This window comes from Teleopsis dalmanni, chromosome 1 (genome assembly GCF_002237135.1).
Source record: "Teleopsis dalmanni isolate 2A chromosome 1, ASM223713v2, whole genome shotgun sequence".
NCBI classification, from domain to species: Eukaryota; Metazoa; Arthropoda; class Insecta; order Diptera; family Diopsidae; genus Teleopsis; species Teleopsis dalmanni.
The window spans coordinates 202,031,842-202,049,308 of NC_051846.1; the positions used below are offsets into that span (position 1 = coordinate 202,031,842).

General features: G+C 32.0%; 2 protein-coding genes across 2 annotated transcripts in view; both read left to right on the plus strand.

Annotated features, from left to right (window-relative positions):
* The first annotated feature begins 6,836 nt into the window (after positions 1 to 6,836).
* On the plus strand, positions 6,837 to 7,608 carry LOC119667069 (serine/threonine-protein kinase S6KL-like). Its single transcript, XM_038076354.1, has 3 exons — positions 6,837 to 6,902; positions 7,052 to 7,384; positions 7,448 to 7,608. The coding sequence occupies exons 1-3, from the start codon at positions 6,837 to 6,839 to the stop codon at positions 7,553 to 7,555; spliced, it is 507 nt and encodes a 168-aa protein (XP_037932282.1). The 3' UTR covers positions 7,556 to 7,608.
* Positions 7,609 to 9,989: 2,381 nt separating this feature from the next.
* The window catches only part of LOC119667070, a 9,156-nt gene continuing 1,678 nt past the window's right edge, over positions 9,990 to 17,467 (plus strand). Inside the window, exons 1-17 of the mRNA XM_038076355.1 lie at positions 9,990 to 10,471; positions 10,550 to 10,599; positions 10,671 to 10,866; positions 10,928 to 11,107; positions 12,603 to 13,479; positions 13,542 to 13,676; positions 13,735 to 13,946; positions 14,011 to 14,082; positions 14,169 to 14,497; positions 14,566 to 14,746; positions 14,963 to 15,022; positions 15,089 to 15,271; positions 15,959 to 16,236; positions 16,302 to 16,355; positions 16,418 to 16,565; positions 17,152 to 17,328; positions 17,391 to 17,463. Coding sequence (XP_037932283.1) covers positions 10,436 to 10,471; positions 10,550 to 10,599; positions 10,671 to 10,866; positions 10,928 to 11,107; positions 12,603 to 13,479; positions 13,542 to 13,676; positions 13,735 to 13,946; positions 14,011 to 14,082; positions 14,169 to 14,497; positions 14,566 to 14,746; positions 14,963 to 15,022; positions 15,089 to 15,271; positions 15,959 to 16,236; positions 16,302 to 16,355; positions 16,418 to 16,565; positions 17,152 to 17,328; positions 17,391 to 17,463 — 3,241 coding nt within the window. The 5' untranslated portion in view covers positions 9,990 to 10,435. The remainder of the gene's footprint in view (positions 10,472 to 10,549; positions 10,600 to 10,670; positions 10,867 to 10,927; positions 11,108 to 12,602; positions 13,480 to 13,541; positions 13,677 to 13,734; positions 13,947 to 14,010; positions 14,083 to 14,168; positions 14,498 to 14,565; positions 14,747 to 14,962; positions 15,023 to 15,088; positions 15,272 to 15,958; positions 16,237 to 16,301; positions 16,356 to 16,417; positions 16,566 to 17,151; positions 17,329 to 17,390; positions 17,464 to 17,467) is intronic.

Consider the following 17,467-nt stretch of genomic DNA (forward strand, 5'->3'; position numbering starts at 1 on the left):
ATCGAAAAATATACAGCGCGCGAATTTTAAATGAGAATTTCCGAAAACTTTTCAGTCTTAATGTATATACAACGTTTAATAAACTGGAACTGGAAAGAAAAGGTTCAAGCCAAGAAGTAGTATGTCATATAACACCATCCTATTATTAGCCGTTTTTCCAATTGTTAATGTCAATCTTTCTAATTCTACATTTTTTCTGTGGACATATATTATGCGACATTAACTTGTCCCAAATTTTAGTAAGCTGCCTTAACAAAGTTTAACTTTAATCTGTCTTCTGATGTCCTAATGATATATAACAATAGTTTTCAGCTGTTAACGTTAATTTTTTATAGCAGATCTACATTTCTTCTATTGGTTTTTCTAGTTACCAGTAATCTGTCTCAACAAATCTGTTTTCTGCTATACTAATACCATGGTTGGTTGATTTAAATACTTGCTTTTTTATATATAGTTTAACCGTACTCATTTAATATATTAAAAATATTATTATAGTTATAATATAATTATAGATTATATTGAAATCATTGTTGTACCTTATTCTGTATGTACTCTCGTTTTTCTGTCAAAAGCAGTAAACTTGTTCATTTCCACAAGTCTATGAATTTTTAACCTATTAGAAATAATTGGTGTTAACGTTTTTTTTGGAAAGGAGTTTATTCCGCTAAACTTTCAATAGATCGAAATAGTATTTAAAGAACACTAGTATTCTTTAATTTAGAATCATCTACAATGTTTTATTAATTATTTATTGTTTAATATTTTCCGATATCTAAAGCCACTATTTCTTCGAAGCAGCATTTCTATTGTACCAATGTAATAGAATTTGTTTGTATATTTTCCGATATTAATATATATTGGAATACACTTATATTCTTGCATTTAGAGTCGCGTCTACAATGTTATGTTTATTGTATTAGATATTCCGATATCTAAGGCTACTATTCCTTCGAAGCAGTATCGTATCAGTCTAATGGAACTTATATATTTATATATTTGAAAACTTTGGGTTGCAGAACCCTAACTTCTTCATTTCTTGTTACGCACTTACAATACATTTCCTTTCATTGCTGCGTCCAAAGCTTTCGCTATTGCTTTATGTTACTAACACCAGATTTCCTCCGTTGCCAACATAAATATTTGCACAAAAAACTATAAATTTTAGCAGAGAGCACACGTTGGCCTGGAGTGGGGCTAGAGAGACGGCGCTTTTGTACATTACATCAAATAAACCCAAAACAAGCACAAAGGATCCTGCGCTGCATAAACATTCTATTTGTTGTAAATGCTTTGCTTACATGCACACCAGACCCAATTGTATGCGTTTGATCACTTTGGTCTCTTTGGATCGTTTGGACGCGTGAATCTTTGGTCTTGCGTTGTCCTTCATGGTCTTCTTGTTTTCTTGTTGTCAGTTGGACTTGCACACATAACACATAACACATAATTCTTAGCTATTGGCCTTGAAGTACCTAAATACGTAAAAAGAGGTCATTGTCGCATAATGCTACGAGTGCAGAAAATGATGGCTCGGCACATTGGTGAAGAGCGTTACTTAGCTAAGTAACTCTGCACTTACAACAAATGTTTTCCTGCCTCTTGGCTTGTTTTGCGGATTCAAGCCATGAAAAGGGAAAATCTTGTAATGGTCGTCGTATGCATTGCAATTAGTTATTCAACCAAAGTTGCATGGGATTTTTGTTGCGTGTTCGTTCATGTAACGATTATCGCAGTGTACGTTGCTATTGTTGTTTTTGCTAAAGCTATTATAGCCTAAATTGTTACTATTTTAAGTTAGTTTGCTAGTTTTTCTAGATCTAGGGTAATTGAAATTTGCATTATAAAACCTTATTTATGTATCAGATCAATTGTTGTTGTTGGCGTTGTTCTTTTGCAATTTAATTTAATGGGAGAGGGATTTTAATGCAGATTTCTAAAATTAAAAATATACTGAGATTTCACCTAAGGCACTGGGAATTTGTAAACGACTTTTAGAGACTTTAGAATTTACTTAAAACATTTTTATTTGCTTATTTATTACATGAGTACGTAAAATAAATTACATTATTTATAATTAATTCTATTCTTTATCTTATAATGAACGTCTGAATTAAGTCTTGATTATATGTTAATAAATATAAAAATCATTTAAAAGTTTATTTCTATGAGATAGTAAAAACCTATCTTCTGTAATTTTTATATTATAATTACATTAATTAATTACATTTTCCTAATCTTATGTGATAACTTTTTTATATTATATGTGCAGAAGAAAAAGTTATGTATTTTTCAAAGCATAATAATAGAGTTTAGGTTAATATTTGAAAATAAGAAGGTAAGAGATTGTTTTTTTGTTGTTTTCTTAATTTTCTTCTTCTTTTTCTTTCTCTTCCTCTTCCTCTACGATTTCTTTTCCATTTCTTCTTCTTTTTCGTTTTCGTCGTCCTCTTCTTTTCCTACTTCTTCCTCCTTTTTTCCTCTTGTTTTTCTTCCTCTTCGTTTTCGTCTACCTCTTCTTTTTCTTTTTCTTCGTTTTCGTCTACCTCTTCTTTTTCTTCTTCTTCGTTTTCATCTACCTCTTCTTTTTCTTCTTCTTCGTTTTCCTCTTCTTCTTCTTCTTTTTCGTTTTCCTCTTCTTTTTCTTGTTCTTCCTTTTCCTCTTATGTTTCTTCTTCTTCGTTTTCCTCTTCTTTTTCTTCACCTTATGTTTATTCATCTTTCTCTTCGTCTTCCTTTTTTCTTCATTAGCACTACAATTTAAGCACAAACTTGAGACTTCCGACAATACTCTTCTGACCCCTCGGTTTCCAGCAACGAGGTGAACACGATGTTTAATGGTGCTTATAACATGGTTCATATGATTCCACGAGTCTCAATTAAAGTTTTCAAACACGTACATATTATACATAATTTTATCTTGCAGACTTCAAATCGAATGATAAGTTAAAGGTGTAAAAGGAGAGTGTACAATCCTCTTAGTACTAACTAAGAGTCTAAGTTTGCAAATATTTATCTCCTTTGATAAAGATATTGGAACTTAACTTTTTAAGTGATTACCTGGTTAAACCGACGATCATCTTTTAAATCCAAATATCTATAAGGCAGCTAATAATATTCTGACAATTGATTGCAGAACAGTATCTTTACTATAAGTAGGTACATTTAAGATTTATTATTTTACAGCATGTGTCAAGCAATACGTAGAACATACATTAACTATATACACGAATAATCACTATTTTGTATCACTATTTTTGACTTTGAACTTTCTTCAGTGATGAGGTTCATTTTTTAAGACTTAGTGGATATATTTACAAATAAAATTGTCCATCTGTGGCAAAAAAAATCCATTAGCAACTGTTTGTTTTCATTAATATGAAAATGACAAACGTGGTTGCCATTATCCGTTCTTTTAATTAAAGTCAATTAGTAGGTAATACATAATTACTACTAAAACACTAATTACTATATAACTACTACTAAAATAATAAATAAGTCAATTATGAAATGCCTTTTTACTAAATTGTATTAAATATTTTTGTAGGGCAAATGCGCCAACTTACTACTCAATTAGTGGGCTAATTATAAAAATGCATTAATTGCGTTAGTGTAAACGTATAGCAAGGTTTAAATAAAACAAGGAACAACATTACATGAATCCTCATTTTATGGTCAGTTAATGGCATTCTCTTCAATATTTAACGAAAAATATATATAATTAATTATATTGAAATGATTTTTAAAGATTTTTAGTAAAATGTTTATTTTGTCTTTATTCACCTTTTTACGGTATTAAGAATATTTTTTGATGGCTTTGACGTACTGTCATTGCATTTCGATTTCAACTCGATTTCCATTTCTTTCAACTGTTTTCAACTGACACTTCAGACGTTTCATATGTTTTATTGTTGTTGGTTTTTTTTTCTTCTATTACGCAAAGAAGAGGGAAAGCACAAACAATAATAATAAACAAATCAAAACAAAAAACAAAACAGTAGTAACCATTAAATTGCCTTGCAGGCCTTAACAAATGTAAAGGTCTAGGTCGTTAGTTGTACGTTGTTTGTAGGCGCCGTATTATGCCAGTATTTTGCATGCAATAAAAAAAAAGCACAAAACACAACAACAACAACAATGTAAATATATTTTTTAATTGTCCACACAAAGACTAGTCAGTCAGTCGGTGATTTGCCTGTCAGCGAATTTTTTTGACAGCATCGCATGGGTTGGTTGAATTTGCGTGCGTGCCGGTGCCCGTACCTGCCGAGCATAAGAATGCACTTCATTTAATTTAATTACAAAAACAAATTAATTATAAAAAAAAGCCAAACAATAACAAAAATATGTAGTCACAGTGATAGCAGAAATGCTAGCAGTGACAGACCCTCAGTCGTAATGTAATATCATAACTCATTATTCCTTAAATAATTGTTGTGGTTACTTGCGCTTAATTGCTATACATTCTGGAATGGAAATAGAAATAGAAACTTACGATTTTTTTCTCTACGTACCGTAATTTTCTACATATTCTAATTTTGTATTCACCACACTCACCACCACCAAAAGTTTGACGTCAGCACGTATGCAAAACTATGAACGTAACTTCGACTCATTTTTCATTAAATAATTGTTGTGGTTACTTGCGCTTAATTGTTATTCATTCTGGAATAGAAATAGAAACTAACAATTTTTTTCGCTGCGTACCGCGATTTTCTACTATTTCTAATTTTGTATTCACCACACTTACCACTACCAAAAGTTTGACGCCAGCGTATGAAAAACTATGAACGTAAGTAAGTTCGACTCATTATTTGTTAAATAATTATTGTTTTAGCTATCTCAACCGCGATTTTCTATTACTTCTAATTTTGTATTCACCACACTCACCACCACCAAAAGTTTGACGTCAGTAAGTTCGACTGAGCTAAGCGAAGAGTTGAGCTAAAATTAATTTGGTTTTTTAACGTGAAAAATTATATTTTTTCATTTGTGAAATTTGTTTATTGCGATTATTTCGTGATAAATTAAGCGATTCGTTGCTAATATTAAACATTTTTGTATTTCGTAGGCGTCCCGAATTGTGCTAATTGAACTCAATTTGCATGCATTAGAGCGATTACCCAGCTAGGCTACTTGGCTGCTACTTACGACTGCAGTTAATACTAGTATGAATTATTTATTAGCGTCTCTTCTCACTCATTTGTTCTCCTTGCGATGATTCAGTTTTGGCTTGTTATGCTTACTGCCCCTTATCGACTTCCAGATCAGATAGATCAATAATAAATTTAATTGACCAAAAAATTCACTTTTATAATTAAATTGGTAAAGTAAATTAAATTTAGTACGAAACGGAACTTCCGCTTTGTGACATTTCATCAGAAATTTTTATTTGTTTATATGACGGCATAGCTTAACTAGGTTTCACAGTAATTTAATGGCATTTTGACGGTAATTGTGCTATCAGACATCGACTCTAACATATTCGCATCAATATTTTAATGGATTGTCGAATTATGGTTTTTTTTAAGCACGTTATTCATTTCTGTTCTTTTCTTAATGGTCTAGTTAAGCAAATTGACTTATAGTTTAACCGGAAGATGAGAAGAATATCAGGTATTGTGAAGGATTTATCTCTACAGTGACTGTTAATTTTGTGTATTTTGGCTCTTGCTCGAGAATCCGATAAATCCGATAATGATAATAAGTTCTTTCCACTTTCGCTTCTTGCTTTTAGCTATCTCAAGCTTGTTTTGTGTGATTTGACTATTTGACTCTTGCTCGAGAATCCGATAAATCCGATAATGATAATGATAATAAGCCTCTGGCTTAGGCTAAAATCTCGGTAAAACTCATTGTATGTAAATAACAATCTATGCGTGCCTGCATGCCAAACAAACAAGCTGTGACTCTTTAGCTAGTTCAACTCTTGAAAACATTACCGGTTTTGCACTAGAAACCTATCCAACTAATCTAAATTTGGCAAACTGATAAAGTGTCACACGCTAGTTAGTCCAACTCTGGAAGATACCCAACCAACCTATATGCATTAGATGCCTATCCAATCAATAGGATAAATAAGCTTACCAAACCAATAATCGCTAATAATGGACATCAAAGATATCTACTGACCTGCAACTGCTGTGGAGCACTAGCTACGCCAACTCTGAAAAATGCATAATTCTTTACCAATGACCAGTGATGTGCAATGACTTTCATAATAAAAAGTAATTCAACTTACTAAGAATCATGCTCAATTATGCTCACCGACTCTCAGGCATTGCTCCCAACTACAAAACATCTTCAAAATATGAAACCTATTATATGGCTGCATTCCCAAAACAAATGATTGATTGACCAATGGATCCAAACTGGATAATAGATATATATTGATACTAGTAGACATAAATGCAATGAAAGTTTCTTATCAAAGTCAAGCCCATTCTCTTTACATATAATCGAATAGTTATTTTTAACAATTTTGTATTATAGATAAATGTATAATATAAAGATGTAATTCAAATGAATTATAAAGTTACATATTATTAAATATTTTCTTCTTTATTGTTCCTTAAAAATATTTTTCTCTGCACCAATGCATATCTCTGTATCTCTGACCATGTGATCCTGCAAATAGTCTTTTACTGATATATGTTCATCCATTATTAATCGTTCTCTAATTGATGTTCGATGCTTGTTGTGGCAAATAAAAATCCTATCCTGGCCTGTTTTGCTTGCTAGAATTACACTTCGATTATTCCACATTCCCCACTGTTTATGTTTTGCTAATGCAATCGTATAATTTAACGATCATAGCTGCCTTTTTTCCAAGTTTAATAATGCAACGCAATCATATATCTTCCAAGCACTCCATACTAAATAATAATAGCCAAGAATTGCAACAGGTTTGCGGGCAGGAATTATAGTTATTGAATCTATTTTTATCCAAACTGTAGCTAACCAAAGGAAAACATGTTGCGACTGCGGCCAAAGAGCTCGCATACCGACATGTGCAGCTGATCTAACTATAGATTTAATTGAAGAGTATAAATAGACAACATCAATTTTGTATTTGAATTTTTCTTTTTTATTTTTTTTTCAGAGTCCCGACATAAAAGTTTTTTTCAATTTGCCGGAGTCATGTGAAAATGCACCTAAGGATGCTGTGGATTTTATAAAGCCCACAGTCGAGAGTCTTCCGTTGGTAGCTTCATTGGATTGTCAAAACTTTCTACCATCTGAAGTAGCTGATTTGCCACATGAAGGCAAGGATGTTTTGAAACGTCTCTTAGAAGTTGATCCAAAACTTCGTTTGCGTTCTGTTTTGGGATTGCAGAAAATCGCTCTTTATCAACATTTCAAAATAAACGCAGAGTATTTATTAAGTGTAAGTATTCCATTCATTCAGATTTGTGATTTACAATAATATTTAATATTATTTTACTTTAAGGTGAATCCACTTGATATTATGGAAAAGGATAACATTCCAGTATATAAAGGCAACTGTTATGAAGAGACTTCTAGTGCCATAGCAACAAAAGCATTCCAAGATTTTTAAATCTTTGAATCTCATCTCTTTTATTTTTATAGTTTCTTTTTAGCAAACAATAATAGTGAAATAAAGAAAAAAACACCCCGGGATTATATTTTATTTTCTAGAAATTAAAAGTTGAAACAGTTAAGCTATATACGTATATTATATTATATATACATTACATTATATTTGTCAGAATCTGCTATTCAACTTTGTGGACTCTAGCCTAATTGTGAATTAAGTTGGTATAGGTCTCTGATTGAAAAATGGTTTTCTACCGAAAGAAGCCGCTACTAGCGTGAAATTCCAGTTAACCGTCAGACTAAAGAGCTGGTTCATCCTTACAATTATGGTAAGGTATCCTTTCTTAGCAGATGGGAGTTGAGGTTGCTGGTGGAATACCAAGGTCACCACGGACAACGTTATCACCTTAACAAAATGGATCTGTCTGAAGAGATAGATTGTCGACTCTGCTCAGATGCAGATGAGACTTCCAGTTACATTCTCTTTCAAGACTTTTAAGATTGAATAAATCGGGAAATCTTGTGTTCATTTTAAATTAGAAAGTTAATTAATTTGAACAGAACCGAAATCGACAATGATATATCCTTTGTAATTGATTATTGCTTAATAGGTAGGCATACAGAGGGATTAAGAGCTCAAACTGATGAATTTTGCAGCCTCTGCAAAGTGGAATAATTATCAATCTCTTATTAATTGTGTAGATATCTGGATATTGTGGCAATGCTACTATTCTTGGATAATTATTTTTTAAGGACCCCGAATAACTATCAGATAATCTTATTGTAAGCCTTGCAAAATTCATAAAAAAATATTAGTTAAAATGATACAGGTAGATGTTTATAAAGGAATACACTTATCATATAAAACTCTCTAAAAAATAATAAAAATTTACTAGCTAGATGGATTGGAATAGCAAAGAAAAGGCAAGGAACAATTTTATTTAATTTATTGAAACTTGGCTGACCATACAACGTTGTTTTGAGTATTGCCAAGTATTCATCAGCAGTGGTATTAGAAAATATTCGAATTTCGTAATTAGTCCGTATATAATTTCTTTGGATAGCAAGTGCCAGGCTTAAAACTGGTCCCTGTCAAAAAGACTGTACAAACTTTCAATGCTCAAGTTCCAGGTTATTTGTTACTTTTAATTAAATTAGTGACACTAGCTTTAGTGACTTAAATAAGAGCATTACGGCGGTTTATTTGAAGCCTGTCACATACACGCCGCCAAACTTAAACTCACAATTAAGAGCACAATATAAAAATTATCTACATTTATTAATATATTTAAAGGGTATATTTATATATCCCTTTGCAATTTAATTGCAGTACTGTCACTTCACTCATGCATGCAATAGTGCTCAACAAATTGGTATAAATATACATACCTATATAGAATTTTTGAAGAGTTTGATAAATAAAAAACTATTTAAATCATTAGTCATCACTCATAGTTATTATGTTATTTTTATGGCCGTGTGCAAGTTCGAGTTTTGATGGTAAATTGGGGGAAATAATAAATTATGTCGATATGGCAGCGAATGTTGGTATTAACCAGAATTTCGAGTATGGTAAATTAGATAAAAATTAGGTTAATTAGGTGTTACCATTGTGAAAAGATGTTTATATGTTATAAGATGTTTATAAATAAATAAATAAATTTGAAAACTTTTAACTAAAAATAATAAATAATTGCAATAAATAAATAAATATTTACAAAAGTGCAGTGCAAAAAATCCCTAGGAAACTTCAATTTATTTTATCTCAATTTACTCGACCTCGCACATTGCTTTAGTCAAAATTTTATTTGAGTTTTTCTAGAGTTTCTGAAGCATTATTATTAAGACCGACAGTTTCTTATCAGCTTACATGATTTTTTAATGTAAGTAACTTCAATTAAAATACATTGCATACTTTTTGGCGCACATTGCAAGCAAATTCATTTATCGGTAAATTGTCATCTTCTTTACAAATATGGGCAAAAACAGTTCCTTTAAATTAAAAAACTTAAAGGAAAAATATACTTTTTTTGATCAGTATATTAAAATAATTAAATTTTATAAAGTTTTAACTTTATTTTAATCAAGTAAATTTTTTTCTATATGCATAAAAAATGCAAATAATTGCAAAATAACTTAACCAGTTGCTATCAAATCAGCTGACCGTTTTCATATGTTCACTGATTTCGCGCCAAAAGTTAATTTATTATTTCTATTATTATTCCTCCTTTCGCCGTTGTTGCTTTAACAGCTGAGCAGCAGCAGTTGAGTTCCGCGTACTCGCATTGCTTATGTCTGACATTTGCCTCTTCTCTCAATTCTCTCCATCCTTGGCGATACTTTCCTTCCTTTTTGTTGCAGTGAAAAATTTTACTTTTAGTCATGAAATTTGTGGCTGAGCCTTTGAAAATTAAAATGCCATAGGTGAAAGTAAATAAAAGCATTAAATTATTAATTAAATATAAAGAAAACGAAGTGCTTTCATAAATAAATTAAAAATAGTGAACGAATTTAATGAATATTGCAACCGAATTGGCATTAAATAAAAGGACAATGGAGCAGTTGAAAATTTAATATTTCACACACACATATACACAAGCAAACACACTCACACACACGCGAACGGGGGGGAAAATTGAAAGCAATATTTTGTAGAAAAAATGCATAGTTAAATATGCAAATATTTTATTTATTTAAACAAAATAAGTGTGTGCAATGCATAATAGGGAATTTTCACGCGGCAGTAGAGCAAAAATCTGTAGGATTCATAAAATTTTAAGCACCCAAAACCCACCACCAGCCAAAGCGTTTTTTTCATGTAGTTAGAGCAGCAGCCCCACCCGCTGACAAACCGCGCTACCCACGTTGGCGTGCTGGAAAAATGGCAGTGGAGCACAACTTCATAGGCACTTGGGAGGTAAGTAATATTTTATTTATAAATATTTCATTCAATCTTTTATTAAAAAATTGTTATCTTCTCTTCTTCTTACTCAAGATTGTGTCGTGCACTTTTGAGGGCAAAACAGAAATTTCTGGATTAGAGGGGTAAGTGTCAAGTGTAAGATTTTACTTTAAGAAAATATTAAATTCCTCTTTTTTTTTTTGATATGTTATAGTATAAAATTTCGTTTGGATGATACGAGCGATATAACTTGGTACAATGACTTGGTTAGTCCCCTTCCTGAATCAAAAGACTGTGGCACCTGCTGCGATTCAGCTAGTGTCTTATTTAGTTGTGAGACATACGATGTTAACGATACCAATCCACGTTTAGTATTCGGAGCATTTGCTGGGCATAGCATAGAATTTAGAGTAAGCGCTTGAAGTAATGCCCTTTAAGCTTAAAATAATTGCTTGGATTATGTTTTCTTAGACAAATACCTTAACACCGACTGATATCTTAGTTTTGGATTGTGAGAATTGGTATGCTTTGGAGTGTAAGCGTCTGAAGGAGAGTCAAGCAGCTGGTCAGGAAAAGGAATTTTCATTTGCTGAAGCTTTAAGTGAAACATATTTCAGTGATGTGGTCATAAAAAGCTCAAATAATTTGGAAGTAAGCAATTAATTAAAAATTATTAAATTTATTTCCTTTAAATTTTTTCTTAATTTATTTTAATTTTTTATAGATTTAAATTGAGTTTTCAAGGAACGCTTTATGTTTTTATTGCATTCATTAAAAAGGTTTTTATTTCTATAATTTTTATTCAATACAGTAATCCCCCCTATAACGAGTTTTCATATTACGCGATTTCAATGCATACTCCCATATAACGTGGGAATTTGTACAGTTCATAAATGGCTTCGCATACCTTTGCACGTGTGTATATGGGGTATACGGGAATATCCCTATAACAGGTTTTCCTATAACGCGGAACCAATCTACCGCGTTATAGGGGGGCTTACTGTTTTTTGTTATTATTTTATAATCAAAACTAAATGAATTTAAAAACAATTTACATAAAATATTATTTTGTTTTAGATTTTTATTTTAACATATAATGTTATGTTTTAAGAAGACAACTTTTAATATCTTCATATTAAATGAATTCGAACTTAATGTATACATATTCTCTAGAAAATTAGATCTCAACTGCTTCCTCCGACTGCCAAACCGCTGCAGTGTTTTTCAGGCAAAAGTAATCGCCATCCATTACGTAGTACAATGGGTTCTAGGCAATCAAATACCTGATGGTTCTATTTCAATTTTCTCGGATAGCCAAGCTGTCATTAAATCAACCATAAGCATTTTAGCCACATCAAATATTATTCAAAATTGTCGAGCTTCCCTCAATGACATAGCTAGACGTGTCGTGATCCAACTCATATAGGTTCCGGAACATAGGGACATCTCGCGCAACTGCAGCTTCCCAAGTCAGACGCTCTTCTCCCTGACATTTACTTCTTAGAAATAGGCGTTTCACTTGCTACAGTTAAAATGGCAATAAAACAAAATACCTGAGCATAGCCAAGCATCAATGAACAGCATTGGCAGACATCAAGGTTGATTTAGTCTAACTTGATTAAAAAACGCACTAGTCAGCTACTTCAACTAAGGCGGAACCTGCTCAGCACAACGGCAGCTGTGGTGACCTGTCACTGCGATATGGGAAGACATGCTGTGATACTGGGTCTACCCCATAATGATTTTTGTCGCGGCTGTGGCTATGAGAATGAGGAGGAGACCGTGCTCCATCTCATGTGTTAGTGCCCTTCTTTAGTTAGGAGAAGATTAAAAATCTTCGAAGCCTCTTTTATTATCGACCTGACCGAACTGTTATCCTGTAATATTAGGGCCAAATTTATAGAACTGTCAGGTTGGTTTTCCTTTACCTAATGGGGGAGTCGTTAATTTTTCTCGGCACAATGGTTCCATAATATGCCATTATATGAGCTCAAGTGAGTTTTTTGGAAACAAGGCCGCCACTGCAATCTACCTACATCGACTTGATATTACTTATATAGTTCTATATAATTATGATTTGTATAATAGTTAATATAAAATTGTTAGTGTCTAGTTTTTTTTTTAACATCCATTTTTCTCTTCACAGTATCACGTACACTCCGCTGTGTTGCGGCTCAATGGCTTCGATTGCAGTATGTGTGTCCTATCAAATGCGAGCATAATACAAACTACTTGCAAACAGCATGAAACATTGCAAAGACAACAAACGCAGGAGCAACTTATGCCAACACACAATATAGAACAGAAATATAAGGAAAGCACAAGTGGTTCCACAACATCGAATCCAATTAAAATATCCGTAACAATACCGATGCCAACAACAGTTGGTGCAGCCTCTGAAGAAAATCAAAAATCATTACCTCGACTAAATCTATCACCAATCTATTTGCAACCGCCAACCGAATACCCTGGTCTCAATATAACTGCAGTTAGTGGCTTAAGCGCACATCGTGGTTCTACCCTTTCAAACTCCTTCAATTGTCTAAGCACAAATTACATGTACAATAGTACTGGCAGCACAACATTATTTGGTCATGAAACTGGTACAGGTATGAGACGATTCAATCAAACTTCCCACTCTGATTCACACTTGGAGACACAAGCGCATTCCAAAAACATTTTCAATTTCAACCACGACTTCATGCTGCAACCGCAAGAAACCACTACAGTCTGCAATACTAGACGACCACCTTTATCACCATACCGGGCACGTAGCCCTTCACCATTTCCAAGTTCAATGGATACACCGCCTTCATCACCACTTACACCAGTTGGTGTGCTTTATAATTTACCTTCTTTTCTACTCACGCCAATTTTACACTGGCTTTATACCGAATCATTGTTGCCAGAGATGGATGAGGATGTTTGCGAGAAATTAATCAATTTTGCTGAAACTCAACCTTCGCTAACAAAAATGGTAGAACCCACAAGGAAATATCTCAAATTGATAAGGCTCAAGAAATGTGAGTAATACTAGTTATACAGGGTGATGTATATGTTTGGATAATAAATGTTTTTATTACAGTTGTTATTAATATTATAATGGACTTGCATGGTATTTTAAATCGCATTATACAAACAATTAATCCCGTCACCATATCAAATGAACCCGCCACGTTATATGCGACCTTTCAGGATTGTTTAAGAGAATGTGCAATTGGTAAGGAAAATTATTTAAGTACAAATCTGCTAAAATTTGATTTGTTTAACTCTTCCAGGATGTGCCAAAGTTTTGCAGTTTTGCAATATATTCATAAAGGATGCGGCTGATATATCGCGATATCAGAAGAATGAGATTATTAAATATATACGCACACGTATACCTATTTTTATGTCTCAAGTTCAGCAATTACTTAGAAATATTTTAAATGTTTTTATTAGTTTAACTGCTGAGGAAAAAGCGGATTTAGTCAACTATTTAGTACCTGAAGTAAGTAAAAAGAAGTTCTAATTAAAGCTTAACACTTATCCTTAATAATATATATATTTTTTAGATTGAAACCACATTATTAAGTTTAACTAATGTGATAGAGGAAATCAAAAACTCTCTTGAAAAAATGTGCAAAGTAAGTAAACTACGAATTTTATATACAATATGTTAGATAGGTCTATCTCATAATTCTGTTTGGCTTCTTCACTATTCTGTTTTAAGGACTTAAAATGCTCACATTTAGATTTATCGAAAAAGCAAAAAACGGATGAAGTCGTAGCTATGCAAATACAAAATAATACATTTATAACCGCCAGTAGTAATTTAGATGAGAATAGTGTCACGAATTTGTTTAGTCAGCCACCATTGTCACCACGTCCCAGGCGTGGTCCACCAGTGTGTCTTGCGCTTTACGATAATCCAACGGAAAAGCAGCGCCTAATGTCTGCAGAAAATGATCTCAAATTCGTGCTGTACATGTACGAAGTTCGAAAGATGCGTGACATTTATGGCAGAATATCTGCGGCTCTAGATATTATTAGAGATAAAAAGTATGTTCCAATATGAATATTATATTAAGAGAATTTATTTGAATTTCAATTTTTTCCTTTTGTGACAGAATAATTTACTGTGAAATGGATTACTTAAGTAAATGTAGCACCATTAATCAAAATCTAGAACAATTAATTGTAGATCTACCGGCTTATATATTAATTGTGGAAAATCTGTCGGACCGCTTAGATGAAAAATTGGGTTGGAAAGAATTTAAATTTTGCTTTAAATTGGCAACTAGTCAAATAGTAAGTTTTGCTTAAGACAAGCACTGTATTTTTTAAATGAAGTTAATTATATTGATCTAGTATCTGTGTTACTGGTATAATATCAATATATTCTTATTTAGTAATAACCCTAATAAGTATTATATATTAAGTTTGTGTTTGTGTTATTTAAATAAATAATGTTTTTATCATATAAAGTTATATATAACAAAATTTACATATGATTTTATTTTATAGAATGGAGTTATAGTCAAGTTATTCGACCATAAATCCGCGCTTAAAGATCCTATCAATGAAGTAAGTTGATAAAGTAGTCATTAGTTTTTAATTGTTTTAATTTTCCTTAATTAATACTTTAAATAGGTTTGTCGAATTGTTAAGAAACAAGAATTTACACAGTCACTTTTGGAATTGGGACTATTGGAACCATCAAATATTCTGCAAAATGAATTAAAACTAGCGGGCTATGAAAGCAGTCTGGAAATGAATGTAGATGATGTGACAATACAACGCAAACCAACTGCTTATGATTATAGAAATGTTAAGGTACAAATTCTCAATTAATCATATAGTAGAGCTAGTTATCATGAAATTATACTATATAATATAGTGTTTCTGCTATGAAAATTTTAGTAAGGCACTCATGATTTTAGTATCGCATTAGTAAACGAATCTACTATTTTTCATGGATATAAATATTTAATTTGATTTAAGATTCGTATTACTAACCACTTAAAACGTCAGAAGAAGATTATGAATACCTTTTCATCTCTAGTATATATCTCTAGTATATAAAACATATATCACTTAATCTAAGCAAAATTTTTAGCTACAGAGGGGTTGTGTACTAGATCCACTCGTTATGCACAAATAAAATGTTTTCCATACCTCTCTTTGGAGTTACACTACACTATTTACAAAAGGCATTCATAAGAACATTCTTCGTCTTTGCCTAAAAAAGTAATAGATTTTATTTGTGATACAGTTAGAATAAGTCAAGGATGAATTGAGGTGGCGTACATATCATCTTTAATTTGATTAAACGCAAGTACCATAACAATTTTAATCTGGAAGAATAAAGAACCCACCGTATTAGTAGGATTTTCTATAGTTCGTAATGATATAAAAGGATTCGGTACTTAAGACTCGGGAATCTCTATTGAAACTCTGTTGAAGAAAAAAAAGTTTAAGTAATAATCTTTTAAAATATTTATTATATTCCTTTTTTTGTAGTTAAACTTAATACGTCATCTTTGCGAGCCACCGATAGCAGCACATAGTAACTTGTCAAAGAATGCTTTACGTTTACTGCACTCTGCACAATTATCTGATATGGAATTTGAAGTCCAGACTTATAGTGCAAACACTCAAGTACCAGGTATTACTGTTTTAGGAAAAGAGGAGCTTGAAGTGCAACAAATGCGTGGACATTTAGAGCAAACACCAGTGGCACAACGTGCAACAATGCAATTGCATACGTTCAGAGCGCATCGGGTTATTGTTTCCACAAGGTATTTTAGTTTAATTTAAAAAGAGAGCTAAAAAAAAAAATTATTTATAAATTTCTTATCCACAGATGTGAATGGTTTAAGAAGGCACTCTTATCGGGTATGCAAGAGAGTATTACCAGGTTAGCAATACATATAAATTAATTAAAAATGTAGTTACTAAATTTTTTTCTTATTTGCGCAGAAAAATTGTTATAACTGATACAACGCCTGTTATATTTCGTCGTTTGCTGCTTTATTTATACGGTGCTCCTATAGACAAAACTGTTGGAGCTGAACAAATTTGTGAATTGATGTTGTTAGCTGATCGTTATTCAATTGAAGATCTTAAGGTACGCATTCATTTTTAAACTAAAAAGTTGATTATAAACAAATTGCTGACAGCAGATGTCAAAGCCGAACCATTAAATATACATATAACTCAATGCCTACAACACGTTTCCTAAAAAGACTTGGTCAACTGTGTATTTTGAAAAGTTTTATAAATAATATAGTTCATTTATAATATAGTTCAATATGGTTCTTTTGGATCATATAATAGTTAAGTCAATTAAGGGACTTATTGGGAATAGATTCAATATGCGATCAGAAACTCTTTGATAAGTAGAAATACTCAAGCTTAAGTTTTGCTACATAGTTCTGTAGAGGGAAGTTGTCTTTCTTCTCGAGAAATATTAACCAGAAGCCTATTAGAATTATCAATTAAATGATAAGAAGATAAACAATTGATATGATAGACTGATCGTTTCCGTTTTGTACTGTTGATAGAATTGAATACAAATGTAGATGATCAGATTATTAGTCAAACAATATGTTATTATCGTTATAATTACTTATCTTTTCATTTAAGTTATTTATTATATACATTTTATATATTATTATTCTTTCATTACTAATTAATGTTTTGCTTGTTTTCAGGAACTTTGTGAAAACACACTAAATTCACTAATCGATGAGGATTCCGTAATGTGTTTACTGGGTATAGCGGATCATTATATGGCTGGAGTACTTAAATCAAATTGTCTTTCATTTTTGTCACAACACTCAGTTTTAACAAAATCTGAAATGTTTAAGGAATTGCCACAAGCCTTACAAGTAAGCAATCAAGATTTCTAATTAAGTAAACATTATTCTTATGTTTATATATCCTTTTCCAGTTGGAAGTTATGGACTTAATACGTTGGTATGGTCGTGTATCCGAACCATGGAGTGATGGTTTTAAATCGCGTAGTGG